This window comes from Capra hircus, chromosome 12 (assembly GCF_001704415.2).
Source record: "Capra hircus breed San Clemente chromosome 12, ASM170441v1, whole genome shotgun sequence".
Taxonomy (NCBI): Eukaryota; Metazoa; Chordata; class Mammalia; order Artiodactyla; family Bovidae; genus Capra; species Capra hircus.
This window is the reverse complement of record NC_030819.1, coordinates 16,109,279-16,132,040: the sequence shown is the minus strand read 5'-3', so window position 1 is coordinate 16,132,040 and position 22,762 is coordinate 16,109,279. Positions and strand designations below refer to the sequence as shown.

The 22,762-nt window shown below is 38.7% G+C and overlaps 1 protein-coding gene and 1 pseudogene across 2 annotated transcripts in view; one reads left to right on the top strand and one right to left on the bottom strand.

Moving 5' to 3' along the window:
• LOC102179751 (multidrug resistance-associated protein 4-like) overlaps positions 1 to 22,762 on the top strand; it is a 607,813-nt gene that overhangs the window by 152,989 nt on the left and 432,062 nt on the right. For both annotated transcript variants that reach the window (XM_018056446.1, XM_018056445.1), the window contains exon 9: positions 20,039 to 20,140. In XM_018056446.1, the coding sequence (XP_017911935.1) occupies positions 20,039 to 20,140 (102 nt within the window). The remainder of the gene's footprint in view (positions 1 to 20,038; positions 20,141 to 22,762) is intronic.
• On the bottom strand, positions 16,486 to 18,880 carry LOC102188035 (annotated as a pseudogene).

The window sequence follows — 22,762 nt, the reverse complement described above, 5'->3', positions numbered from 1 at the left end:
CTTGTGATGGGTCTGTTAAGATTTTCTATTTCTTCCTGGTTCAGTTTTGGAAGGTTGTACTTTTCTAGGAATTCGTCCGTTTCTTCCAAGTTGCCCATTTTATTGGCATATAGTTGCTGATAGTAGTCTCTTGGATCCTTTGTATTTCTGTGTTGTCTGTCGTGATTTCTCCATTTTCATTTTAAATTTTGTTGATTTGATTCTTTTCCTTTTTTTTCTTGATGAGTCTGGCTAATGGTTTGTCTATTTTATTTATCTTCTCAAAGAACCAGCTTTTAGTTCTGTTGATTTTTGCTATAGTCTCCTTTGTTTCTTTTTCATTTATTTCTGCCCCAATTTTTATGATTTCTTTCCTTCTACTAACCCTGGGGTTCTTCATTTTTTCCTCTTCTAGTTGCTTTAGGTGTAAAGTTAGGTTATCTATTTGATTTTTCTCTTGTTTCTTGAGGTAAGCTTGTATTGCTATGACCCTTCCCCTTTACACTGCTTTTAATGAATCCCATAGGTTTTGGGTTGTGATGTTTTCATTTTCATTTGCTTCTATGCATATTTTGATTTCTTCCATGATATGTTGGTTATTCAGAAGCATGTTGTTTAGCCTCCATATATTTGTATTTTTAATATTTTTTTTCCTGTAGTTGACATCTAATCTTACTGCATTGTGATCAGAAAAGATGCTTGAAATGATTTCAATTTTTAAAAATTTACCAAGGCTAGATTTATGGCACAGGATTTGATCTATCCTGGAGAGTGTTCTGTGTGCTCTTGAGAAAAAGGTGGAATTCATTGTTTTGGGGTGAAATGTCCTATAGATATCAATTAGGTCTAACTGGTCCAATGTATCATTTAAAGTTTGTGTTTCCTTGCTATTTTCTGTTTGGTTGTTCTATCCATAGGTGTGAGTAGAGTATTAAAGACTCCCAATATTATTGTGTTACTGTTAATTTCCCTTTCATCCTTGTTAGCATTTACCTTACATATTATGGTGCTCCTATGTTGGGTGCATATACTCATAATTGTTATATCTTCTTTTTGGATTGATCCTTTGATCATTATGTTGTATCCTTCTTTGTCTCTTTTCATGGCCTTTATTTCAAAGTCTATTTTATCTGATATAAGTATTGGTACTCCTGCTTTCTTTGGTCTCTATTTGCATGAAATATCTTTTTCCAGCCCTTCACTTTCAATCTGTATGTGTCCCTTGATTTGAGGTGGGGGGGTCTTGTTTTTGTATCCATTCAGCCAGTCTTTGTCTTTTGGTTGGGGCATTCAACCCATTTACATTTAAGGCAATTATTGATATGTATGATCCCATTGCTATTTACTTTGTTGTTTTGGGTTTGAGTTTATAAACCTTTTCTGTGTTTCCTATCTAGAGAATATCTTTTAGCATTTGTTGAAGAGCTGGTTTGGTGGTGCTGAATTTTTAGCTTTTGCTTGTCTGCAAAGCTTTTGATTTCTCCTTCATATTTGAATGAGTTCCTTGATGGGTGCAGTAATCTGGGTTGTAGGTTTTTCTCCTTCATCACTTTAAGTATGTCCTGCCATTCCTTTCTGGCCTGAAGAATGTCTATTGAAAGATCAGCTGTTATCCTAATGGGGATGTTATTTGTTGTTATTTGTTGCTTGCTGCTTTTAATATTTGCTCTTTGTGTTTGCTCTTCATTAGTTTGCTTACTTTGTGTCTTGGGATCTTTATCCTTGGGTTTATCCTCTTTGGGACTCTCTGGGTTTCTTGGACTTGGATGGCTATTTCCTTCCCCATTTTAGGGAAAGAAAGAAAAACAAAAGAAAGTGAAGTTGCTCAGTCATGTTCGACTCTTTGCGACCCTGTGGGTTGTAGCCAGGCTCCTCTGTCCATGGGATTCTGCAGGCAAGAAAACTGGAGTGGATTGCCATTTCCTTCTCCAGGGGATCTTCCTGACCCAGGCATTGAACCTGGGTCTCCTGCTTTGCAGGCAGACGCTTTACCCTCTGAGCCACCAGGGAAACCCTGTTTTAGGGAAGTTTTCAACTATTTTCTCCTCAAGTATTTTCTCATGGCTTTTCTTTCTTTCTTCCTTTCTTCCTTTCTTTCTTTTTTCTTCTGGGACTCCTATGGTTTGAATGTTGGGGCATTTAACATTGTCCCAGAGGTCTCTGAGGTTGTCCTCATTTCTTGTAATTCTTTTTTCTTTTTCCTCTCTGCTTCATTGATTTTCACCATTCTATCTTCCACCTCACCTATCCTATCTTCTGCCTCATTTATTCTACTGTTGGTTTCCTCCAGAGTGCTTTTGATCTCAGTTGTTGCATTATTCATTATTGATCGACTCTTCTTTATTTCTTCTAGGTCTTTGTTAAACATTTCTTGAACCTTCTCAATCTTTGTCTCTAGTCTATCTATCTGTAACTCCATTTTGTTTTCAAGATTTTGGACCATCTTTACTATTATTATTCTGAATTCTTCTCCAGGTATTCTCCCTATCTCCTCCTCTTTTGTTTGGTTTGATGGGCATTTATCATGTTCCTTTACTTGCTGAATATTTCTCTGCCTTTTCATTTTGTTTTGATTGCTGTGTTTGAGGTGGCCTTTCTGTAGGCTGGAAGTTTGTGGTTCCTCTTTACTGTGAAGCTAGCTCCCTGTGGGTGAGATTGGATGAGTGGTTTGTCAAGGTTTCCTGGTTGGGTTATTGGGACCAGCCCCAAAACAAGCTGACATGAGGAGCAGTGCTGCAGAAGAATAAAGAAAAATAAGACTCAGAAATAAGGTGAGGATTGGGGGCTGATGCCATTCGCAGGCAAAAGCCAAGATCCGGATCCTTGCAGGCTTTTTATTGCTAATATCTACTTCCTTGTGTGTGCTCTAAAGACATCTGTTTTTTGCAATTTCAGATTGGGGATAATGATGTACAATGCACAGTCTTCAATGTCAAACCTTCAGTCCTTTCATGATTATGTTTAGCCCTTCACCTAGTGACGACCTTTCTCAGCAACTCCCTCAAGGCTCTTGTCATGAGAACAGTCAATATTTTTCGATCAATCACATCACTACTTTGGCATCTTGTTTTCACGCGATGTACTTTTTACTGCTCCCAGCCCTTCACCTGGGGGCCATGAGAAAGTCATTCTTATTCTTCAAAGAAGCCCTGTTAATTATAGTATAGGTCTGTGCATAGCATATTCCCTACACATCCCCCTTTTTTATTTTTAGAAGCTTATTTTTGATGATTATTGTTGATCATAGAAGCCAAAGTGATAGTCACTAATTGCTGTTGTTGTCCATTGGCTTTCTTGGTGATTCACTGCCAGACTATGTAGAAACAGGAAAAAAAGACATATATATATATATTAACATAAAACCAGCCATTTATCCTCCGATATTTGTCAAGTGTGGAATGGGATTTAATTGAGAAATCCCATCTGCTGCTGCTTCCAGCAGATTAGATCCTTGCAAAAGGTGTAGTTTCTGAGAGAAATTTTCCATAATCTCTTGTTGTAAGTTATTAATATCCAGAGATATATTGCCTTGATTTAAGAGGTGTTGTTTAACTTTGTCTCAATGAAATGAAAATTCATTATATTTGTGAGGAGTGACACAAAAAGAAGTTATGTTCCAATCACACTTAAAACAAATCTGTTTTTGCAGACTATTTACTTGATCACCTAGTAGTATAACAACCTGTTGTAAATCAGCCATTTATGCAGCTAATTTTCCATGTGTTTTTCTCTGGGTAGACCAAAGAACATCAGAGTCTTTATGCCATTCTTGCACAAAGTGCACAGTCTGTATACTCTGAAGTAATGCCATCCTGCTACAGCTGCTGTAGTAGCTATAGCAATAATTCCTAAAATGGTAGCACTTAACAGTCCAATAAACCATTCAGTGTGTTTTAACACTTTCTTAAGGATTTCTTCTACAATATAGACCGTGGGGCTATCCTGCCATGGTTTATTCATTTTTACAGGGAGCCATACTCCAGATCTGATTTTTACAATATATAGAGAATAGTCATTCTGAAATTGGAGAGAATTGATACAAGTGTAAAAGGAACAATTTTGACAAGTAAGTAACCCAGAAGAGGCATTATAAAAAGTAGGTCCTATCAAAAATACAAAAGGTAAATGAACACATGCTTTAATCCAATGGGTTGAATTTTTATCAAAATGTAAGGAATGACCAGATACTATCGAATTAAATTGCCCCTTCCATGCTGTTATGGGTTGGAAGGCAGCTGATATTTTCCACAATTCTGAATGTAAAGACATATAAGGTAATTTAGGTAAGGGAAGGGAGAAAGTCCCTCCATGCCAATATATAGAGCTAATAACGATGTTATTGATGGAGTCTAAAGTATTGTTTAACAATATAGGCAAATCCAAATTATTATTTTTGTCCAAAGGATCTCCTCTGGGACTCCAATCAGTAATTTCTCCATCAAAAGTATTGGACATGATGTGTTCAGTATTAGCTTTACATAATTTTCATTGTACCCAATGTTCTATTCCAGATTTTATAGAAATAATACAGTTAGGTAGATGGGGTAGAAACATAGTAGTATTTTCTCCTGTGATATTAAAGGAAAATGCTTCTAATAAGAAAAAATGAGTTTTGTTCCCTTGAGGTTCTTTAACTATGGATATCCAACTTTGTAATCCTTTTTTAAGACAATGGGTTTCCTCTCCCATACATATGGGGAAAGATCTGTTCCCACAGTATAATTAACAGTAACATTTGAAAGTTGTCGGGCCTCTTCTTCTGGTTTTAAAGGAAGGCTCAGGTCAAAAGGTCCAGGTAACCAAAAAGAGTAATTTATGAAAATTGGAACAGAAGAATCCTCCCACATAATTGGCCTTAATAGGGGAGGATTGGGCACATATGCCCAATAAGTATGATTGGCACCTACCATGGTAGTTACCACAGATAACATAGCCATGAACAACGTAGCCGAGGTCAAAGACTATCCCTGTTCTTTGACTAATTTTTCCCCTTCAATGGTCAGTTTCTTCAGTTGATCCCAAGTGGGTGGTTTGGCTTTGTTGGTCCTTGGAGCTGGTTTGGGGCAGTTGCTGATCGTCAGTCTTGTTATTCCCATCATTGGCAGCTCTCCAGGAGGATCGATATCAAACCATGTCCTTTTCTTTCCTTACTTTGACATGCCTTCCTGGTATCCAGTGGTGTTGTCCATCATCTGAAATGGCAAGAGCATAACCTCATTCTTTCTTAAGTCTAAAGCCCTTACACCAATTGTTCATAGCATTTTCCTACCATACAGGAGTATTATCTGCAATCATTTGACGAGGAGTATAATTTTCACTAAGAATGGTATTCTGAAAATGAAGTGTTGCTGCTGGTGTTTTATGATCCAATCATAAATCAAAAAAATTTAAAGTAAATAAAGCTTGGGCTCATTTTTCTCTTTTGGTGTCATCAATATGCCATACTTTTCTCCCCCTTTCTGTTTAAATAACATATTTTTTAAAAGTATGATGAGTGCATTCAAGACCACAATGAATGGTTTTGAGAATTATATGGAATACCTGTAGAATGAGAAATATTACAATCAGATAAAAATTTTGCAAAACCATGACTCACATATGCAGGACCATTATCAGTTTTAACATGTTTTGGTAGGCCCATGTAAGAAAGGTATGCAAAAAATGTGAGATAACATGAGCAGATGTTTCTTCAGAATGAGCAGAAGCATAAATCATGCTCAGATATGTATCCACAGAAACATGAACAGCTCCCAAATGTCCAAAAGAAGGGATATGAGTAACATCAGTCTGCCAGATATCACTGGGATAAAGGCCTCTGGGATTAACCCCTGTAGTTGTAAGAATGTGGTGAGTAAGAGTATATGTAGGGCAGGCAGAAACAATATTTTGGGCCTCTTGTTTGGATAATTGAAATTTATTCATCAAGCCAGGTATATTTATTTGTGTGAGTTGATGAAATTCATAATGAATAAGAAAAGCAATTAACAAAGAGTTGATGGCATCATTGCCCTTTGCTAATGGTCCAGGCAATTTGGAATGAGATCTGATATGTGTAATGTAAAAAGGGGCAGAACGAAGCCTTACTATATTTTGTAATTGAGATAACATTGTAATAATAGATGATTTAGAAGAAGCCTTTGGTAAAGTTATGGTTTCAATAATTTGTGTTATCTGTACAGCATATTTAGAATCTGATATAATATTTAAAGCTGTAGAAACATCCTGTAATAAGGTAGCAATAGCCTCTAATTCATCTTGTTGAACAGAGGCTAGGGTAGATTGACAAACCTTTGTTGTGGGTCCAGTATAACCGGCTTTGAGAGTTTTATTTGTGTCAGTAAAATTCATGGGGGCATTAGCAAGAGTAATTGTTTTAGTAATAATAGGAATTATCCATTTGTGTTTAGCAGCAATAGTAATCAAAAGTGACTTTGGAAAATGGTTTTGAACCTCACCTATGAAATCAGCAATGGCAATTTGACAATCTGTACTGGTAACAAATAATCTATGGATTTGATCATTAGTGAAAGGAAAAACAATATCATACGGATCATAACCAGAAAGCTGTATACATCTGGATCTCATTTTTGAAATAAGAAAGTAAATAAGCATTATGTAAGTAGTCATTATTTTCTTAGGAGTGTGGGATAAAATTCCCCAGTCAAGGATACCCTGAAGTTGTCATAATATTCCTGTAGGGGAATCTAAAGCAGGAAGAATAAGTAAAGAAATTGCTACAGTCAGATCTACTTGTTTAAGTTGTCTTTGTTGTATAGCTTGATTTACAAGATCCAATTTCTGTTTAGCCTGTTCTGTTAGTACACAGGGTCTGTTTAAATCAGATTCTCCTTGTAGGACTTGAAATATATGTGTTAAGGAATGACTGGTAATTCCTAAAGATATAAATTGTAACCAATTTATATCTCCTGATAATTTCTGAAAATCATTTAAAATTTTCAAGGAGTCAGTTCAAATTTGCATTTTTTTGTGGTTTAATAATATTTCTTTGCAATATATATCCTGAATAGGTATATGGGTTCCTGATGTTGTAATTTGTCAACAGCAATATATAACCCATATTCTTTTAATTTAATATCTGTATTTAAGAAAATACATTGAAGTTCCTCAGCAGAAGGAGAAGCTAAAAGAATATTATTCATATAGTGGATAATAGAAGCATGAGGGAATTGTTTTCTAATAAATTTAAGTGGTTGGGAGATGTATAATTGACATAATATAGGACTATTAAGCATTCCTTGTGGCAATACCTTCCAGTAATATTGAGACACTGGTTTTTTATTATTAATTGATGGTATAGTAAAGGCAAAATGGAGAGCATCAGATTCTTGTAGAGGAATAGTATAAAAACAATCGTTAAGATCAATGATTTTTATTTTCCAATTTCTTTTTTTTTATGTCATTTCTTTTTTTTTTTAAATTTTTTATTTTTTTAAAATTTTAAAATCTTTAATTCTTACATGCGTTCCCAAACATGAACCCCCCTCCCACCTCCCTCCCCACAACATCTCTCTGGGTCATCCCCATGCACCAGCCCCAAGCAAGCTGCACCCTACGTCAGACATGGACTGGCGATTCAATTCTTACATGACAGTATACATGTTAGAATTCCCATTCTCCCAAATCATCCCACCCTCTCCCGCTCCCTCTGAGTCCAAAAGTCTGGTATACACATCTGTGTCTTTTTTGCTGTCTTGCATACAGGGTCGTCATTGCCATCTTCCTAAATTCCATATATATGTGTTAGTATACTGTATTGGTGTTTTTCTTTCTGGCTTACTTCACTCTGTATAATTGGCTCCAGTTTCACCCATCTCATCAGAACTGATTCAAATGAATTCTTTTTAACAGCTGAGTAATACTCTATTGTGTATATGTACCACAGCTTTCTTATCCATTCATCTGCTGATGGACATCTAGGTTGTTTCCATGTCCTGGCTATTATAAACAGTGCTGCGATGAACATTGGGGTACATGTGTCTCTTTCAATTCTGGTTTCCTCGGTGTGTATGCCCAGAAGTGGGATTGCTGGGTCATAAGGTAGTTCTATTTGCAATTTTTTAAGGAATCTCCACACTGTTCTCCATAGTGGCTGTACTAGTTTGCATTCCCACCAACAGTGTAGGAGGGTTCCCTTTTCTCCACACCCTCTCCAGCATTTATTGCTTGCAGATTTTTGGATCGCAGCCATTCTGACTGGTGTGAAGTGGTACCTCATTGTGGTTTTGATTTGCATTTCTCTAATAATGAGTGATGTTGAGCATCTTTTCATGTGTTTGTTAGCCATCCGTATGTCTTCTTTGGAGAAATGTCTATTTAGTTCTTTGGCCCATTTTTTGATTGGGTCGTTTATTTTTCTGGAATTGAGCTGCAGAAGTTGCTTGTATATTTTTGAGATTAGTTGTTTGTCAGTTGTTTCATTTGCTATTATTTTCTCCCATTCAGAAGGCTGTCTTTTCACCTTGCTTATATTTTCCTTTGTTGTGCAGAAGCTTTTCATTTTAATTAGATCCCATTTGTTTATTTTTGCTTTTATTTCCAGAATTCTGGGAGGTGGATCATAGAGGATCCTGCTGTGATTTATGTCTGAGAGTGTTTTGCCTATGTTCTCCTCTAGGAGTTTTATAGTTTCTGATCTTACATTTAGATCTTTAATCCATTTTGAGTTTATTTTTGTGTACGGTGATAGAAAGTGATCTAGTTTCATTCTTTTACAAGTGGTTGACCAGTTTTCCCAGCACCACTTGTTAAAGAGATTGTCTTTACTCCATTGTATATTCTTGCCTCCTTTGTCAAAGATAAGGTGTCCATATGTGTGTGGATTTATCTCTGGGCTTTCTATTTTGTTCCATGGATCTATATGTCTGTCTTTGTGCCAGATGATTATCTCAATAGATACAGAGAAGGCCTTTGACAAAATTCAACATCCATTTATGATAAAAACTCTCCAGAAAGCAGGAATAGAAGGAACATACCTCAACATAATAAAAGCTATATATGACAAACCCACAGCAAACATTATCCTCAATGGTGAAAAATTGAAAGCATTTCCCCTAAAGTCAGGAACAAGACAAGGGTGTCCACTTTCACCGCTACTATTCAACATAGTTCTGGAAGTTTTGGCCACAGTAATCAGAGCAGAAAAAGAAATAAAAGGAATCCAAATTGGAAAAGAAGAAGTAAAACTCTCACTGTTTGCAGATGACATGATCCTCTACATGGAAAACCCTAAAGACTCCACCAGAAAATTACTAGAGCTAATCAATGAATATAGTAAAGTTGCAGGATATAAAATCAACACACAGAAATCCCTTGCATTCCTATACACGAATAATGAGAAAGTAGAAAAAGAAATTAAGGAAACAATTCCATTCACCATTGCAACGAAAAGAATAAAATACTTAGGAAAGAAACTAAAGAAGTCTACCTAAAGAAACTAAAGACCTATATATAGAAAACTATAAAACACTGATGAAAGAAATCAAAGAGGACACTAATAGATGGAGAAATATACCATGTTCATGGATCAGAAGAATCAATATAGTGAAAATGAGTATACTACCCAAAGCAATTTACAAATTCAATGCAATCCCTGTCAAGCTACCAGCCACATTTTTCACAGAACTAGAACAAATAATTTCAAGATTTGTATGGAAATACAAAAAACCTCGAATAGCCAAAGCAATCTTGAGAAAGAAGAATGGAACTGGAGGAATCAACTTGCCTGACTTCAGGCTCTACTACAAAGCCACAGTCATCAAGACAGTATGGTACTGGCACAAAGACAGACATATATTTTCCAATTTCTTGGTATCATAGAAGGTGATGGAATGCCTGGTTGTAAAGCACCCATAGGTTCGATTATAGCTGTTTTTCTTAAATCAGTTAACATTCTCCATTTCAGAGATTTCTTCTTAATAACAAAGACAGGAGAATTCCAAGGACTAGTAGTTGAGGCAATATGATTAAGAGGTAATTGTTCCTCTACTAGTTGTTCAAGAACCTGTAACTTTTCATGTGATAGGGGCCACTGCTCTGTACAAATAAGCTCATCAGTTTTCCATGTCAACTTAAGTGCTGTTTTTGTTGTTTGGCAGTGGCCTCCACTAAAAAGCCTATGCATTTTGAACAGGATTGTATTCCATATTTACCATAATTTGTTTAGCTTGAGAAGATATAGTAGGAATTGTTACATAAGCTCTCCATTGCATCAATAGATCTCATCCCCATAAATTAATAGGGATATCTGCAACTAAAGGTTGTAAAGTTGCAGGTTGTTGTTTGGGGCCTGAACAGGTAAAAATATTAGTACATTTTTGAATATTTTCCATAGTTTCAATTCCAGTTAACATAATAGGGACATTTGTTAAGGGCCAAGAAACTGGCCAATGCTTTTTAGATATTATAAAAATATCAGCTCTGGTATCTACAAGTCCTGAAAATTGCTTATTATTAATATATACAAATAATGTGGATATAGAATCAGATACAAAAGTTTGCCAATATACCTGTTTTCCTACACTTCCAGTTCTTTTAATATGAGATTTACTAGTAGTGATATAATGTAATAGTAACAATTGAGCTTTACGATCCCCTTTTATTATTTGATAAGGATACTGTGCTTTCATCATAATAGAAATTTTGCCCTCATAATCTTCATCTATAACCCCCATTAGGACTTGAACTCCCTTACTTGTTAAACTACTAATAATAACCTAATAATAACCCCACACTTCCTTTAGGTATTGGACCTTTAATTCCAGTAGGGATTTTATAAATTCCCATAGCTGGCATAAGAAGTAAATTATCAATGGCAGGGATATCTAATGTTGTGCTCCCAGATGTTGCAGGAAGGAGGTGAGTAACCCAGGTGTATGGTTTGGAAGGGCTGGATGAGGTTGCTGTTCGCTGACTGGGTACACAAGAGGAACAGCGTTCCAGGTTTGTTAAGAGCTCACGTTGTATGATGGGCCCTGAGTGGGGCCTTTCTTTCAGTTTCCCAACAAAGAGAATCTATTTTTATGAAATTTAGATCTACACTGATTAGCCTAATGATTGCCTTTATTACAGCAAGGGCATAATCCAGGTGTCTTTTCATTTGTGGGAGTAGGCTTATTAGGTGTATTTTTATTAGTCTTGCAGTTTTTCTGCACATGTCGTCTCTTACCACAACTAAAACATTTAATCTGCTGATTTGCTTGTTGTTTCAAGCTCATAATGGCTTGAGCCAACAATCGCATCTTATAGGGTTCTGATCCAATATCATGACAAACCTTAATATAATCCTTGTGAGGTTTTCCTTGTGCTTTAAGAGACTGTAAAGCCTTTGACATTCTGAATTTGTATTATCATAGGCAAGCATCTGTAATAAAATATCCCTTAATTCAATTTGAGCAACAGTTCTCACCAGATTTTGTCTTAGTTGGGTGATAAAATCAGTATAAGGTTCTCCGTCAGATTGTCATACATTAACAGAAGAAGGATGGGACTGTCCTGGGGGGCTGATCTTTTCCCATGCCCTAAGACAAATAATCTAATTTGACTTATAAGTTGAGCATCAAATTGTAGTTGTCTCTGAACCTCTTGATACTCCCCTGACCCCATTAATTGTTCCACAGTAATATTAAGAGGAGGATTAGCAGCTGCATTTGTTTGAGCCTGTTGACAGTCTTCACCTTGCCACCATGTTTGAAACTGTAAAAATTCCAAAGTGGATAAGCAAGTTCTAGCAATCATTTCCCAATCATATGGAATGAGTATTCAGACTGAGCCAACCCCTGAGTAAGACCTGTGTGTAAGGAGATGTAGCTGCATATTGCGTGCATGCCTGTTTACTCTCCTTAATAGTTTTAAAAGAGAGAGTATGTTCAAATTGTACTCCACCTTGTGGAAGTTGAGCATTAAGGGGCACCTGGATCACGGTAACAGGCAAAACCAAAGTATCAAGGTCACCTTCTCACCTTGCTGCTCATACAGCTTGCTGAAAAGATGAGAGAGCAGGTGCAGATATTGGTCTGCACCAGCAGAGCAGGTCTTTGGTATTGTCACTGTGGCTCTAAATACCGCATCATCCCATGGTGTATCGGGATCTGGTGGAGGGGGTTCCTGAACTATAGGGGGCTCTATAAGGAGCCAAAGGCTGTGAGACTGGTGATAAAGGGAAAGCTTCAGGATGTTGTCCAGTACCATAGTTAACATGGGATTTAGGACTCAAAAATTGAGCCTCTCTCTCCCCTTCCAAAGAATTATATTTCTCTTTATCCAGATTTTCATAAATATGAGCTGGCTGGACAGGTAACTCCTGAGATGCAGGAGGAGCAGGAGTATCAGATTCTGAATCAGAAGAGTCAGACTGTTCAGACTGTAAAGGAGCCAAAGTAGTGTAAATAAGGTTACAAAGAGACCACACACTTATAGGAATGGGTTCCCCAGACTGATAGGCTCTACATAAACAATGCATCACTTCTTTCCACTCTTTAAGAAGTAAATTCCCTTTTTCCTGGGTCCAACCAGTAACAGTGCTTATGAATTGCCTGAAATAATTCCTGCAAATTCTCTTCTTTCACTTTTACTCCGGAGCTATGTAGCAAGGTTTTTAGAAGCACAGTATAGTCAGCATGCTTAGAAGGAGATTGCCCCATTGTGTCCCTGATTGACAAATCCATGGGGGTGTACTCACCAAGTACTTTCCTGTCCTTTGATCTCTAGGCTGGAATTCCCCGCATTTTCTGGCACTGTCAAAAAAGCCTCGAAAGCTACTCAGGCCCTCAGGTCCCTGTTTGGGTGCCAAATGTTGGTACTAGCCCAACAACAAACTGACCTGAGGGAGCAGTGCCGCAGAAGAATAAAGAAAAATGAGACTCAGAAATAAGGTGAGGATCAGGGGGGCTGATGCCATTCACAGGCAAAAGCCAGGATCCTGATCCTTGTAGGCTTTTTCTTTTATTGCTAACATCTACTTCCTTGTACGTGCTCTAAAGACATCTGAGATTTTTACAATCTCAGATTGGGGATAACAATATACGATGCACAGTCCCCAATGTCAAACGTTCAGGCCTTTCATGACCATGTTTAGCCCTTCAGCTAGTGATGACATTTCTCAGCAATTCCTTCAAGGCTTTGGTCATGAGAATAGTCACTACTGGTTTCCCATCAGTCACATCACTATTTCAGCATCTTATTTTCAAGATGTTTTTCCGCAAGGTACCTTTAACTGCTCCTGGCTCTTTGCCTGGAGGTCATGAGAAAGTCATTCTTATTCCTCAAAGAAGCCCTGTTAATTATAGTACAGGCCTGTGCACAGCATATTCCCTACAGTTAGAGAAGCTTGCGTCTGTGTTCTGGTGGGTAGAGCTGTATCTCTTCTCTCTGGAGTGCAATGAAGTGTCCTGTAGTGAGTTTTGGGGTGTCTCTGGGCTTGGTGTGACTTTGAGCAGCTGTATTTTAAGGTTCAGGGCTGTGTTCCTGTGTTGCTGGAGAATTAGTGTGGTATGTCTTGCTCTGGAACTTGTTGGCTCTTGGGTGGAGCTTGGTTTCAGTGTAGGTATGGAGGCTTTTGGATGAGCTCTTGTTGATTAATGTTCCCTGAAATCAGGAGTTCTCTGGTGTTCTCAAGTTTTGGATTTAAGCCTCCTGCCTCTGGTTTTCAGTCTTATTTTTAAAGTAGCCTCAAGACTTCTGCATCCTTACAGCACAGATGATAAAACATCTAGGTTAATAGTGAAAAGATTCTCTACAGTGAGGGACACTCAGAGAGGTTCACAGAGTTACATGAAGAAGAGAAGAGGGAGGAGGGAAATATATAGAGGTGTCCAGGAGGAGAAGAGGTGGAGTCAAAAGGGGAGAGACAAATCTAACCAGTAATCAGTTCCTTAAGTGTTCTCCACAGCCCAGAACACCCAGAGAGATTCACAGAATTAAGTAAAGAGGAGAAGGGGGAGGGAAGAAATAGAGGTGACCTGGGGGAGAAAAGGGAGAGTCAAAGGGGGGAGAGCAATCAAGCCAGTGATCACACCCCTAAGTGAAAATGGATACTGAAGATTAAATTCTTAATGGTACAAAATTGATGACAAATGCTGAAAAGCAAAGATTAAAAATCTTGAGTAGAGTTTAGACTCTCAAAAAATGCAATGTTAAAAATACAAAATAAAATCAATCACAAAGATTATAAAAAATGTATATATGAAATTTACTTTAAAAATAGGGTCTTTTTTTGGGCAAGGTAATAGGTTATAAGAATGAAAATTATAGGAGTAAAGAAATAAAAAAATTAAGAATTGATAGTGGTAAAAATATATCTAGTTATTTCTCTGGAGCTGTTGCAGGCAGTGTGAGGTCAGTTCAGTTTCAAATAGTTCCTTGTTTCACCTTGTACTTCTTGTCAAGGTCTATAGGCCCCTTCCAATGCTTACTCAATGCTAACTACAGGAGTTTAATCTGTTGCACCTGTCACTTCCAGAGTGGTTCCCTCTTCTTTGTTTATTTTGGCTTCTTCTGTTTGCAGGTCTCTTCAGTGTCTAATTTCCTCCGTGACACAAGAGGGTGAAGGTGGTCACTTATTTAGGCTCACTTGTTCACTTGTGTTGTAGGGAGGGAGGAACACTACAAACAAATATCACTGGCATGTGTGCAGATTGCTTGCAGTGTATGGACCACACTGGGTTTGCCCCAGCTCATGTCGGCATGTGCTTCCCGGGTCTACACTGCTCAGGCTCCAGGTTGCTCTGCAGGGGCATTGTCCAAAGTGGGCCCTGCGTTTGGTGCACTTCCCAGATCTAAGCTGCTCAGGTTCAGGTCCTTGGGTACTCTGCAAGGGCACAGACTTAGTTGGGCATGTGTTTTGTGCCTTTCCCAGGTCCAAGCAGCTCAGGTGACCAGGTGCTTGGTGAGCAAGTGTGGTCCCAGGTGGGCCGTACATCTTAATCACCTCTCCAGTCCCAGCTGCTCAGTTTCCCAGGTGCCCCATGAGAGTGCCAGCGCAGGTGTGCCATGTGTCTCCTCTGGGGAGCTGATCTCAGGCTGTGACCTTCCTGGCAGATGTCAACTGTCCAGGATCCCAGGAAGACGTGGTTAGCAGCTGGAAGCTTGCTCACAGTTTGGTGGAGGATGCTGGTCTCTGGGGCTAAGATTGCCTCTTGCCTTCCAGCTCTAGCTCTTGCACTCTTGCCTCTCTGCCTCTGGCGGTTGGGGGCATGGGCGAAGGGCCGGTCTGCAGCCGGCGAAATCTCCTTTGGTCTTTGCTCAATCCTTCTTTATCTATTCATCTGTTGATAGACATTTAGTTTGATTCCGTGTCCTAGCTATTGTAATTAGAGCTGCAGTGAACATGGGGGTACATGTGTCTTTTTAAATTTTGGCTTCCTCAGGGTATGTGCTCTGTAGTGGGATTGCTGGGTTGTATGGTGGTTTTATTCCTAGTTTTTAAAGGAATTTTAATACTGTTCTCCATAGTGGCTATATCAATTTACATTCCCAGCAACAGTGCAAGAGGGTTACCTTTTCTCCATGCCCTCTCCAGCATTTATTGTTTGTAGACTTTTTGATGATGGCCATTCTGACTGGTATGAGATGATATCTCATTGTAGTTTTGATTTGCATTTCTCTAATAATGAATGACGTTGAACATCTTTTCATGTAATTATTAGCCATCTATATCTTTTCTTTGGAGAAATGTCTGCTTAGGTCTTTTGCCCACTTTTTGATTGGGTTATTTGTTTTTCTGGTATTGATTTGTATAAGCTGCGGGTATAGTTTTGAAATTAACCCTTTGTCAGTTGTTTCATTTGCTATTATTTTTTCCCATTCTGAGGGTTGTCTTTTCATCTTGTTTACAGTTTTCTTTACTGTGCAAAAGCTTTTAAATTACTTAGGTCCCATTGTTAATTTGAGTCATAGAGGATCTTGCTGTGATTTATGTCATAGAGTGTTTTGCCTATGTTTTCCTCTAAGATTCTATAGTTTATAGTCTTATATTTAGATCTTTAATCCATTTTGAGTTTATCTTTGTGTATGGTGTTAGGAGGTATTTTAATTCTATTCTTTTACTATCCAGTTTTCCCAGCAGCATTTATTGAGAAAACTCTCTTTGCCCCATTGTATATTCTTGCCTCCTTTGTCAAAAATAAGGGTACCAGTGATTTTGTTAGTGTTTTGGTTGGAAAGATGTAGAAGTTTTGAAAGATTTACCCCTAAGCTTACTTGTACTGTAGGCAGTGTTGTTTTTAATGAACATTTTTGCAGAATGCATCATTTTTCAGGAACAAGTATATTGTGTTATAATAGAAATCCTATACTTTGTTTATACTTAGTGGATGCTTAATAAATGCTGACAGATTTTTTATAATTAACCTCATCACAAGAATTTTAAAAAGTGGTTTCGAGGAATGACTGTACTGACAATGAACCACATTACAAGATCACTTGAATTGTCTAGAATATAAAAGCCTTAAAAGTCATTATAATTTGCATGGTATAGTTATTATTACTATTTTAGAGAAGCAGAGATAACTTTTAATTTTCAAAGACTGATGAACAATCATCCATTAGTTTGAGAAGTTGAGTAACAGGAAACCATACTTGTTTTTCAAACCATTTGCAAACTGTAAAAAGCAGCTGGTCACAAAATGTACAACCATCAAACTGCAGTCCTATTGACAATCCTTGGCTTGACAGGGACACTCACCACTGGCAATTCTGCCATATTTACAGTCTGTGTAAAAAGTTCACCCTGGGCAATTCATGTTCTGTTGTCTTCTTTGATGCACTTTGTGTATGGCACTGCCTCACTCAAGGTGGTGGAAGTTAGCAAAACATCTACTCCAGAGTTAAAAATACTCACAAAATCACTAGCAATGAGTCATCTCACTTTCTCTGCTTTGATAAAATAGTTCTCATACTTTTCTTTTAATAAGAAAGTTTCCTAAGAGGATTCTTCCCCTCACCACATCATTGAACCCTTCTTGTTTAGTTGGAGCATACATGGCTCCAGTAGACACATCAATGTCAAATCAGTGACCATATTCTAACCTACCAAATCTTGCCATATTTGATGCCAGTTCTGATATTCACAGTACATGGTAGCAGACAACTGAATAACTGGGGCAGGGACACTTCAATTACTTTGGCCCCCTCAGACTCAGAGAGATTAGCAGCTTTGGACCAAAGAGATTGTACTTCACTGGACAATTCTGGTATAAGATATTCCTTTGGAGTTCCTATACATCGTTGGCTCACATCTGTTAAACTGGGAGGCATAAATGGTTTTAACAGGATCTTGAACTGTGGTAGACTCTTAGAGATCCTGCCCAGCTAGTATACTCAACACAATGGCTGCGTCATCCACACATCTAGTTAAGATTCTGGGTACATCATTGAATTCACCAGGGGAATGAGGCCATGATAAGAAACTAAGTCAGAGCTGGGTTTTAAACCAACAGCCTCATAGTGGGCAGCTGGATTTCTGGTTGATCCTCTGGAATCTGGTCCTAAAGCAACGAAGCAAGTGAGTGCTGACACAGCCACTGCACTCCCTCCTGAGCTTCCTCCAGTTATAAGCCAATTTGAATCCTTATTCTCACCATGAGACTTCTGCTTCCTCTTTTCTCTATATAGTTTTGAATAACTCCATGGGTTTTTAACTGGTCCAAAAATGTCATCTGTGCTTCTCTATCCCATAACAAACTCATCTAAGTTTGTTTTTACCATTAACAGAGCTCCCTGATCCAACAACCTCTGTGGCACTCTAAGGTGATAACATAACTTTTCAGCAGGCTTGATGAACATGTCTCAATGCCAGATGTGCTAAAGCTGTCTTTTACTGCAATAGAAATTTCATCTAAATGCCCCAGTGAGTGACCTTTCTTATATTTTTTCTCTGATTCTTCAACTTGCTTTAAGATCACCTCTTCTGATACAGTAACTTGGTCTTCTTGATAAAGGAGAGCTATCTTTGACAGAGCTCAGTTGGAGTAACCTGGCCTTGTTCTAGTGCCGCAGAAACTTCTTGGAGGGTACAACCCAACGTGGTCCTTGTGCCCTGCCTGCCACCACCAGGGCCTGGTGACAAAGGAGAAACAGTTGTTCTTTTGAAGTAGAAGGTGGTTATCAAATTTGTAGCTTTAAGGCACAATAGATAAGGGTGTCAAGGACTTGAAAGCTATTTATGCGGTTTAGGGCAGTAGGTTACTATTCATGTCCATTTTCTTTTTCGAACATCATCACATTTTTGTTTCAGTTGCTCCCTGTGTTGGTTAAGATTCTGTGCCTGTAGGTCCTAGAATTATGCATGATAAAGCTACTTTTCACAGAAATATAGTTTGTTTTTCACTCATGCAAGAAACCTTGTAAGGCTTTGTATCTGTTTTCTGGGGCTGCCATAACCAAGTACTACAAACCAGGTGGTTAAAACAACAGAAATTTATGTTTCCCAGTTGTGGAGGTTGGGAGTCTGAAATCAAGGTGTCAGCAGGGTCACTGATCCCTCTGAATTCTGGTCACAGGGAGAATCTTTCTTTGCCTCTTCTAGATTTTGGTGATTGCAGGCAAACCTTGGGTTCCTTGGTTTTTAACTGCCACCGCTCCAGTTTCCATTCTCTTCAGGTGGCTGTTTTCTGCCTGTGTTTGTCTCTGGGTCTCCTTATAAGGACATCAGTCATATTAGATTCAAGGCGACCCCTACTCCAGTATGCTTGCATCTTAATTAGACCCTAATTCCAAATAAAGTCACGTTTTGATGTAACTGGAGTTCCTAGATAGGACTTCAGCATATCTTTTGGGAGAGGGATATAATTTAACCTGAAACAAGCTCCATGGCTAGTATGATCCTCCATGATGTCAAATGCATTGTGACCTTGACCAGGTTGGCAGCTTCCAAGGCCCAGGCCATGGGGTGGAGAAACGTCCTGGTTGTTGTCACCTTCCACTGACCTGGATTTAGTCATGTGGCTGCTCCTATCTGCTCAGGAGGCTGGAGAGAGAGGGCCTCTTTCCAGGTTGCCATGTGCAGCTAAAACCCAAGGTTTTGCTAGCACGGAAGAAAGAGAGCAGGTTTTGAGGACAGCCAATAGTCTCTGCTACATGTTCATAGTACTTGGGGGTGGGGGTGGGAGTGGTCTCCGTTGTTCAATTTCTCTCCCACTGTGTCTTTTCTCATTGAATTATTTCTAGCATTTAAAGGGTAAGAGGGAGTTTCCTGTATATGATTATATATTAGTTTTCTAATGATTTTTAAGACTTTATTTTATTCAGCTAAATTGTTTCTATTAATAATTGGTGTGGAAAATAGCAAGAAGTAGAAGAAGTGATCATTCTGTTGAGGAGGAGAGGAATTTGACTAAGGAGCAGAGACAAGGGTTTGTGAAAAGATGCTTGTGAAAAGTAAGAAAGAGATAGAGACTTAATAGCATTATCTTTTATGAATGATGATTTTAATGATAGTTAATGACAAGCAGTGATAGGGATTTGTGCATAGGAAGAGGAAAGCTGAGTAAGGCTTTCATTCGGAGTTTCTTCCATAGGTCTTATGTTCCCAGCCTGTCCTTTGCCACCTGACTGCTAAAGGCCTGGGAATGACCTTACTCTCTCTGTTCCCAGCAGTGTCGCATGGTGCTTGGATCCTGGTGGGATTCAGTAAATATTTATGGAATCATTTTCTGTCAAAACCTGTGTGTATTGTTAATGACACAATAAAAATGTCCCAGATCTTGATATGTTTGTTGTATTGTTCAAATTTGGAGATATATTTGTTCTTTAAAGGAGAGCCAGTATACTTGTTAAGAAAGTTACAAAGATAGCACCATGGCCTGGAACTCTGTGTGTGTGTGTGTGTGTGTGTACATATATACACACTATAAACTGTATGTGTATACTGTATGTACTACACTATATGCTATAATAGTTTATACTATGTATTATTTAGTATTAGTAGCAGCAATACATGATGACATACAGTTGTAAAATATATTGCAAATTTCATGGAAGCAATTATTTTGCTTGTGCTTTGTTCCTATAGTTTAAATAATCTGTGTTTTTCCTTTTTCTGTAGAACTTTCTGTTACTTGATGAGCTACCACAGTGTGATCATCAGCTGCCATCAGATGGTAAAACAATTGTGAACATGCAAGATTTCACTGCTTTTTGGGATAAGGTAACAAATCCTTAATTTCACTATGTGACTGCTAAAGGATAACTGTGGCATAGATTTATCGGAGGATTTTGAGATTTTACACATGATACAAAATGTGACTTGCCCATTTATCATGGAAGTATGTTATAAAAATTCTGAATCAGGAATAAGGTTTGCAATTAATGGAGATTAAAAATAAAGCTGGTTGTTTTGAGGCACTAGCCTGCAGTCTTCTTGGTGTGCCAGCTCCCCAATTAAGGTCTTTTCCTTGCCTCAAGTCCTTGTCTCCCAGATTCATTGCCTGTCATGTGGTGAGCAGAGTGAGCTTGGACTTGGTAACAATTTGGCTTAGCCAGCCAGGAGCCCTGCTGCTCGTGGCTAGCTGGCACCAATCAGGGAATATTGGAGCAAGACCCTAGCAGCTGCTGGGATCGTTTGTCCTGAGGTTCTTTCCTTCAAGATTCCCTGAAGAGGTACCGGTGGCCCTCAGAGATTGACTATTGAGACAAGGAACTGACAAACTTCTAGAGTATACAGACTCAATTTTGGTTGTAGGGTAGGTCTACCCAATTCAATAGCTGGTTCAACTGGTTCACTTGTTTTGTGTGTCATTTTATGTTAAGAGCCGACGGGCTCAATTTTGAAGGGTAAGTTGCTTTGGTGTGCACACTGGAAACATTTTTTCCCCTTAATCTGGGCTTTACCTTTACAGGACAAGCTAATTTGGTTGGGTACCCATTTACAGAGGGGAGGTGTTCTTGGACTCTACCCTGAACCAGTTCATTGGGAACTAGTTATCATGGGGCAAGTCCACCATAGCTCATATGTAGGGTAAATTTATTTACCTGATTTGGGAACTGGTTCATTTGGAACCAGTTCATTTGGGAACTAGTTCTTGTGGGAGTGGGTAACCTAGATAGAATTAGTTCATTTGTTTTATAGGGTAAATTTATTTATTATAGGGTAAATAAATTTATCGGTGGCCAGTTCATCTGTATGCATTGATGCTAGAATCTGTCTTGTACCATTTTTGTTGGAATTTGTCTGCCTCTTCTGTGTTTTGGTGTTCTAAAGCTTGCAAAAATGGGAAATATTTCATCTGTCCTGAAGGAAAGATCTCTGGGGTGCATATTAGATATGTTAGGATCAAAAAAGCAATGGCCTGTGTATGGCTCACAATTAAACAATCTGGGAGTCAGAAGTGCTTTACAAAGGAAAGGAATGCTCTGGTCAATGAACATGCCTGGGGGGCTCCCTTGGACTTGAGGCGTCCAATTCTAATTTCCCCTATAGGAACTCCAGAGAAAGAAATGGCAAATCACTGTGGTATTTTTGCTTGGAGAATTTCATGGACAGAGGAACGTGGCAGGCTACAATCCATGGAATCACAAAGAGTCAGACGCAACTGAGAGACTAACACTTACTAACACTAAAAATAAAGTCATCCCAAGGCATTTGACATATTGTTATTATCTCACTTTCAAGAGAACTTTCAAAGGGTTATCATATTTTGAACTTAAAGTAAATGCATTTATAATATTAGAATTTGTAGGATTGAAGAGACAAAATGCTGCAGTATAGAAAGGATTAACTAAAAAATACACAATCAGTTGTTAGAGACCAGAGACTTTGGAAACAATCAGTATATGTTTTATGTCTTAATGTTATTAACTATCTTATTACATAGTGTGAGTGATTTGGATCTTTGCTGTGGGGTAGGGTGGGAGCTCCTCTATCCTAAGCTTCTGCATGGTTCTGGCTACTTTGGTGGCAGCCAGGGGCAGGAGGAGAGAGCAGGTGGGCATAGTGAGTACCAGTGATTCCAAGTTGAAGGGTTGTACTGTGTGGCAAGCTGGCAGGGAGAACTGGTGAAATCACAAAGATTTTCCCAGCACTTGGTTTACTTCTGAAATTTAGCAAATAGGAAAAATAATAGCGACCACTCTCCAAAAGTTCTCAAGTTTTCACTCCCAGTGCAGCCCCTTTACAGACAACTGAAATTTTCCTCTCGCCTCTGGCTTTATAGTTCTTTGTGCACATCCTCCTGTATCAGTGTGGATTAATCAGGAGACCCAAACCTGCGGCAGGGGACGGGGGATTCCATGCAGGAAATTAGTTACATAGGAGATGAAAGAACAAAAAAAAAAAAAAGGGGAAAGCAGTGGTGGATGAGGCAGCTCAGCGATTAGCAAAGGCAGGAAGCTGCTCTCACCCCAGGACTGGAAGGACTCAGGGAAGAGACACCTCTACCAGAGGGTCCACCCTCCAGAGCAGAGCCCGGGAGCCTGGCTGCTGTCAGAGTGGGGACCACAGAGCAAATGTCCAGGCTCTGTAGACTCCTCCTGTCTTTCATGCCTGTGACTCTGTTGTGCCATCTGCATTGTGTTCACCTACTTCTGACTCAGCACCTTTCATCTCCACCAGCAAGACAGTAGTATGTTCTATGTAAATATAGAACAAATATATACAACCACATCCCTACACCTTTTGCACATGGGAACTCATACAAGGTGCCTGACCTACCCTACCTTAATACAGTAGATTTGCCTCCTGCTTGGTATTTCTTGTCATAGTCCACTTGAAGCATTTATGGAAAGCACCACTAAAATTCCATTATGATGTTAACTTTATGTGAAAGTTGAC